The sequence below is a fragment of the Plecotus auritus genome (assembly GCF_963455305.1).
Source record: "Plecotus auritus genome assembly, chromosome: 8".
NCBI classification, from domain to species: domain Eukaryota; kingdom Metazoa; phylum Chordata; class Mammalia; order Chiroptera; family Vespertilionidae; genus Plecotus; species Plecotus auritus.
Window position 1 is genome coordinate 1,675,822 of NC_137782.1, and position 7,193 is coordinate 1,683,014.

Consider the following 7,193-nt stretch of genomic DNA (forward strand, 5'->3'; position numbering starts at 1 on the left):
GCCCCATAAGGGTGTCTCCTGCACAGCAGTTCTTCCATTGTAGACACAGCTGGTCCTCACAGCCAATTGGCCTGGAGGTCAATTCCTCCCAGTGATACCAACAGCAATCAAGGCTCAACTACAACAAGACTGTGCACAAGGCCCACAAAGGGGTGCACCAAGCGAGTCTACCTCAGGTGACTTGGGGAGGCTGAGCCACTGGACCCTATAGGACACCTACTACCCAAGGCCACTCTACCAACTCAAGGAGACATAGCAGCTCTACCCAATACATAGAAACAAACGTAGGGAAGCAGCCAAAATGTGGAGACAAAGAAACATGTCACAAATGAAAGAAACAGAAGAAAGCTAATTACTGGATATAGAGTTCAAAACCATGGTTATAGGTTACTCAAGAATCTGCTAGAAACCTCCAAGGGACTTAGTGAGACTTTCAAGGATCTTAGTGAGAATGCCAAAAAAAAAAATGGAAAAGGACTAGTCAGAAATTAAGAATACACTGACTGAAATAAAGAATAATATATAGGGATTCAACAGTAGATTAGAAGATTTTGAAAATCAAATCAACAATTTGAAATATGAGGAACACAAAAACACCCAACCAGAAAAGCAAAAAGAAATAAGAATCCAAAAATATGAAGATAGTGTAAGGAGCCTCTGGGACAACTTCAAGTGTACCAACATTATGTGGGTACCAGAAGAAGAGAGAGAGCAAGATACTGAAAACCTATTTGAAGAAATAATGTCAGAAAACTTCCCTACCTGGTGAAAGAAATAGACTTACAAGTTCAGGAAGCACAGAGAGTCCCAACCAAGAAGAACCCAAAGGGGACCACATGAAGACACATCATAATTAAAATGCCAAGAGCAAAAGACAGAGAGAATCTTGAAAGCAGCAAGAGAAAAGCAGTTAGTTACCTACAAGGGAACACCCATACAATTGTCAGCTGATTTCTCAACAGAAACTATGCAGGCCAGATGGGAGTGGCAAGAAATATTCAAAGTGATGAACAGCAAGAACCTACAACCAAGATTACTCTACCCAGCAAAGCTATCATTCAGAATTGAAGGTCAGATAAAGAGCTTCACAGACAAGAAAAAGCTAAAGGAGTTCACCACCACCAAACCAGTATTCTATGAAATGTTGCAGGGTATTCTTAAAGAACAGGAAGAAGAAGAAAAAGAAAAAGATAAAAAATATGAACAAATGGCAACACATGCATATCTATCAACAACTGAATCTAAAAATCAAAATAAACAAATAAGGAATCTAATGAACAGAATAAACTGGTGAATAAAATAGAACCAGAGGCATGGAAATGGAGCAGATGGACAATTCTCAGAGGGCTGGGGGGCCGGGGGTGGGGGAACAGGAAGAGATTAACCAAAGATCTTGAATGCATGTATGCATTGCCTATGGACACAGATAATGGGGTGGCAATGGCCTGTGGTGGGGGTGGGGAGGGGAACCAGGTGGAGTAGGGTAATGGGGGGTGGGAAGAGGGACATCTGTAATAATCTCAACAATAAAGTTTTTTTAGGCTGGAGTGCTGCTGGTTCTGTGGGCGGAGCATTTTTAAGGTCATCTGCTTCTTCTGACTGAGGAAAAGATGGTCAACATCTTGAAAGGAGTGCTTATAGAATGTGACCCTGCCATGAAGCAGTTTCTGCTGTACCTGGATGAGTCAAATGCCCTAGGGAAGAAGTTCATCATTCAAGACATTGATGACACACATGTCTTCGTAATAGCAGAGTTGGTTAATGTCCTCCAGGAGCGAGTAGGTGAATTGATGGACCAAAATGCTTTTTCTCTTACCCAGAAGTGAAAATATTAGATATTAAAAGTAACAGATGCAAGAGACTCATCACCTAGTGTCTTATGTGACAGGCTAGACGTAGAGCCTTGCTAAGAAGCATGCTGCGGGAAAGACTCGGGGATCGTTTGTTCAGAAAAAAGCCCCTGAACTGATATTCTTGTTATTTTCTTCTGTGTGTGTGGTTTTCTTTTTTTTACTACATGTACCCTAGAATTAATAAAACACACAAAACTTTAAAAAAAATAAAAATAAAAAATAAAGTTTTTTAAAAAAGAAAAAAGAAAGGAAGAAAGGAAGGAAGGAAGGAAGGAAGGAAGGAAGGAAGGAAGGAAGGAAGGAAGGAAGGAAGGAGGAAGGAAGGAAGGAAGGAAGGAAGGAAGGAAGGAAGGAAGGAAGGAAGGAAGAGGAAAGGAAGGGAAGGGAAGGAAAGGGAAGGGAAGGGAAGGGAAGGGAAGGGAAGGGAAGGGAAGGGAAGGGAAGGGAAGGGAAGGAAAGGAAAGGAAAGGAAAGGAGAGGAAAGGAAAGGAAGAAAGAGAAGCGTCTACAGGAGACACAACTTAGCCATGGACTCCACCTAGCTGGGGCTAGCAGGGGTGGGCAAACTTTTTGACTCGAGGGCCACAATGGGTTCTTAAACTGGACCGGAGGGCCGGAACAAAAGCATGGATGGAGTGTTTGTGTGAACTAATATAAATTCAAAGGAAAGGAGCGGAGGGGAGAGCAAGCGAACCGGATAGAACAGCCGGATCCGGCCCGCGGGCCGTAGTTTGCCCAAGGCTGGGCTAGGGCCTGGTGGTCCCTCACTGCCTCGCCCCAACTCTGTGACTGTGAAGAGCACGTGGCATTGGGTGGGCAGCAGCTGTCCCCCACACTCCCCGGCAGTTATTGTAGGCGTTAATGGGAGGATGGAGATAATTGCCCAGCACACGCCTGGCAGCCACACACATTCGGTTCTCCAGTGGCAGCTGTTACTCTGATCTCCTCAATAGCCTCCTGGTCATAGAGCCACCGCTCAGCCAGGCTGTGCCAACTCCCGCTCCTGGAATGAAAGTAGATGAAGGTCAGCCCCACCCCACCCCCACCTCCTAAAGGAACCTAGAGAGGCCTCAGATCCAACGACAGTGGCTTCACATCAGGGTGTGTGACCTTGCAACACCTCGGCCAAGTCTTGATCTCCGGTAGCCAAGCCCCCGCCTTCCTGTCCCTGAGCCTCGGGATGGAGCAAAGCCAGAGACCAGGTGGCTGGGCAGCGCGGGCCCAGAACGTGCAGGGGGACCTGACCCCAGAGAGCTCTGCAGCAGACCCGCCCTACAGAACCTGGGCCGCCTGCCCTGCGTGTGCCCAGTGCCTCAGCCCAGGCGGCAGGCTGCATGCGGAGGGAGGGGACGAGTACAACGCTACCAACAGGACCGCAGCTCCGGGTCCGCAGCCCGCTCTGCTGTGGCTGGTCCGGGCCCTGCAGCAATCACTGCCCGTCGGTGTTGGCTGCTGACTGCACCACATGAGAAGCAAGCACACGGGAAATCGGCGTAGAAATAACCTCATCCAGGTGGGTGGGCCGGAGGCCACCCCGCTACGCCCGCAGCTCCTGGCCCCACGGGAGCTGGAAGAGGCGAGGGTCACGCAATGCAGCTGCTGATCCTCCTGGAAAAGCGACTCCCGCCGCATCGTGAAACAAAACGTTTCTGCAGATAACCCTTCCAGCTATTGGCTACTTAACCCGCTCCGGCACATCCCTCCTCAGAAGCAAGCTAGCGACTGAACACTAGTTGTGGAACCTCAAACAAGAATGGGGGTTGATCCGAGTCGCCACCTCTAACAGGTCTTCACATAAACCCATCTGGGTTTTTGGCTCATGGATAGAAAATAAACACAAAAATACAAGACAAAATGTGGGCCTAATCGGGAGCTTTTAAGGAATGAGGCAAGGTTCTCTTACCCACCACGTACTGTCCAGCTTCCTCTATTTTAGAAAATATATTTGTATTGATTTCAGAGAGGAAGGGAGAGGGAGACAGAGAAACATCCATGATGAGAGAGAATCATGGATCCACTGCCTCCTGCACGCCCCACGCTGGGGATGGAGCCTGCAACCCGGGCCTGTGCCCTGACCGGGAATCGAACCACGACCCCTGGTTCCTAGGTCGCCCTCACCCACTGAGCCACGCCGGCCGGGCTGTCCAGCTTCCCTTCCAGCACCTCTCACTCCAGCGCCTCATCACTTCGGCCCAAGGTCACTGTCTCTCGGAGAGGCTCAGTGGGCCCCGGACCCTGGGACAGAGCCACCCCCAGGCTGCAGCAGCTCCCCGAGTCAGCCTGGACTTGAACCCTGACCCACACTCCTGGCTCTGCTGTGATCCTAGTGTACCAGCCGCCACCTGCCCAGTTCCAGCAACTCCGTCAACAGCCTCTGAGGCTGGGCTCTCTGCTCAGCTCCCAGCCTGATGCCCAGGCCCCAGGGGACAGGCCTTTGCATCCCCAGGTCCCTTCGAAGATGCGCCTGCTCCCCAGTCCTGCGACTTCCTGCCGCTCAGGGGCAGGTCCGGCCACCTGCTGCCGCATCTGTGCCTTTGTCTGTGCCAGACAGCGCCACACACACACACACACACACACACACACACACACACACACAGAGCAGCCGGCACATCCCCGAGTGGTGTGCGGAGCGCGCCCGCGAAACTGCCTGGGAAAAGGGGGTCAGCTCGGAATGAGGGCAGGGACCCTGCTGAGGAGGGGCCAAGGGCCTGGAGAAGCTGGCGTCCCGTGGCCAGGTGGTCTGCCGGGGCGGGGCCGAGCCTGGGCCAAGCCCGTGTGCTGGAGGCAGGCCTGAGGGACCCCCAGCCCGCCACGCACTGGCATGTAGGCGAAGATGAGCACTTCACCCCCAGCCTCAGCTTCCCCATCTGTGACATGGAGCAAGGCCTCCCTCGCAGACCGCTGCTCTCCTTGCTGAGGCTAAAGAGGTCTGGCATCTGATGTCTGTGCGTCGTGTCTGAAGCACAGGTCTGATTACAGGAAACAACACACATTAGCGCGTCCCCCGAGAGGAACGTGTACCTGTGGGCTGATGGTTGTTTGGGGAGCGGGAACAGCATGTGTTTAAAGTGACAACCTCAGTGCGCCACTTCGGCCAAGGCCAGTAAGGGCAGAGCATGTGGACGCCACGAGAGTCAGGGACGTGAACCCCAAGAGAAGCTGAGTCCAGAGCGGAAGGAAGGCTGGCAGGGCAGCCTGGGACTGGGGGTTACGGCACGTCGATGAGAAGATTGTGGTGGAAATTGGGGTGAAGCAGAAGGGTCGGAGTGGGGAGGCGTAGGCCCGGCGTGCTCTAGGGAATAAACGCCCCGTAAAATGGCCCCAAGGCAACAGCGTGGGCTGTGGAGGAAAGCGAGGGGACGGAGAGGGCGCAGTTCGTGGGAGGCGGTGCGTGGAGGAGGCACGGCCTTGGGAGAGGGGGAGTGGGGGAGCAGGAGGGGAGTTGCAGAGGGAGCGGCGGCAGCTCGGAAAGCTGTGACGGAGAGGAGGCCATGAGGGGGCACCGTCCTGCAAGGCTGGCGCAGAGCAGCCGGGAGGGGGCACTGATGGGGGCACTGATGGGGGCACTGATGGGGAAGCCACGGGCACCAGCAGTGAGGGAGCTAAACACCATCCACCACACCACAGTCAACAGCCATGAAGCTGCCGTCGGAAGCAATTACTACTTTAGCAAACAGTAGAGCGACGCGTCCGGTGACTCGAGAAACAGTGAGGCTGCCCATCGGACCCCTGCGGAAGAGGGGAGCAGGGCTCTTCGGGGGAGACAGAGGGAGGATGACTTAGCCTGTTGCAGAAGGCCCTGCTTCAGACGTGAGGACAGATTCCACCCCCGACGGCCAGCGGATGGAGATGCAGCCGCAGAGAATGGCGCTGTCCACCCTCCTGACACAGCACCACCAGAGCTCCTCACCCCCCCCCAACCCGAGGGCCCTCACGGACTGACCCAGACTGTGCCAATCGCGGTGCACAAACATGCTAGACCTCACGCTCATGGTGGTCTCTACAGTCACTGCTCAGAATTGTCCTAAAAGTGCAGGGCCTGACACAGGGCAGGGCCGCGTGATTCATGCAGCTTCCTCCCAGCTCCCCAGCCCCTCTCTTTCTTAAAGAAATATTTTTATTGATTTCAGAGAGGAAGGGAGAGAGTGATAGAAACACCAATGATGAAAGGCAATCATTGATTGGCTGCCTCCTGCACACCCCACACTGGGGGTCAAGCCCGCAACCTGGGCATGTGCCCTGATTGGGAGTGGAACTGTGACCTCCTGGTTCATAGGTCAATGCTCAACCACTGAGCCACACCGGCTGGGCCCAAGCCCCTTCTTAACCTCAATATTTCTTTTTTGAGCTGTTCTGGGAGTCAGTAGGAATCCCCCAGCCCAGGTGTGGGTCCCCCGTGGCTACATGGACCCCCATCAGTGGTAACCTCAACCACCATGATCACAATGGGAGCTCCCCGCCCCCTCAGGCCAGCATCCTCCACGTGGTTTGTTTTCAACAGCCCCTCTCCTAACATACACTGAGTGGCCAGGTTATGATGATCTCTGAACGCATAATCATCTGGCCACTCCGTGTCTATCCTATAGAATAAAAGGCTAATATGCAAATTGTCCCCTCGACCAGGAGTTCGACCAGCAGGCAGACCGGCCAACTGCCCATGTCCTGTCCCCCTGGCCAGGCTGGCCGGACCCCACCCATGCATGAATTCATGCATCGAGCCTCTAATACACACACACACACACACACACACACACTGAGTGGCCAGATTATTATGCGTTCAGAGATCATCATAATCTGGCCACTCGGTGTAATTGTGGTATTTGGAAGCTACATTTCTCTTCCAAATGCCAGGTCAAACCTTCTTCATTCTTGGTCCAGGGAATAGTCTCTACTCCAGGCCACACCTACAGAGCAAAGGAAACCCAGACAGTAATAACCCAAAGATGAGGACTTGCTCCACAGACTAAACGAGGCAAAAACTCCTGCCAAGCAGAAGGGGCTAGACCAGGGGTGGGCAAACTTTTTGACTCGAGGGCCACAGTGGGTTCTTAAACTGGACCGGAGGGCCGGAACAAAAGCATGGATGGAGTGTTTGTGTGAACTAATATAAATTCAAAGTAAAGGAGCGGAGGGGAGAGCAAGAGAACCCTCCGCTCTTTCAGCTCTGCGGGCCGGATAGAACAGCCGAACGGGCCGGATCCGGCCCGCGGGCCGTAGTTTGCCCACGGCTGGGCTAGACCATGAGGAGGGGGGTGAGCGGGCTAGGCTGGGTAAGGGGGGCCAGGCTCCCCCTTTCTTTCACAAGCTTGTCCTTCCCCATTCCTGTGTGACTCGGGTTGA

General features: G+C 53.2%; 1 protein-coding gene across 1 annotated transcript; it reads left to right on the forward strand.

Moving 5' to 3' along the window:
- Positions 1-1,547: 1,547 nt before the first annotated feature.
- LOC308256539 (general transcription factor IIH subunit 5-like) lies at positions 1,548-2,013 on the forward strand. The gene has a single exon (XM_080684881.1). It carries the CDS (start codon positions 1,611-1,613, stop codon positions 1,824-1,826), a length of 216 nt encoding a protein of 71 aa, XP_080541007.1. The 5' UTR covers positions 1,548-1,610; the 3' UTR covers positions 1,827-2,013.
- Positions 2,014-7,193: the final 5,180 nt, after the last annotated feature.

Excerpts from the sequence above, each read along its gene's own strand:
- LOC308256539 (XM_080684881.1), top strand. The coding sequence starts at position 1,611 with ATGGTCAACATCTTGAAAGGAGTGCTTATAGAATGTGACCCTGCCATG.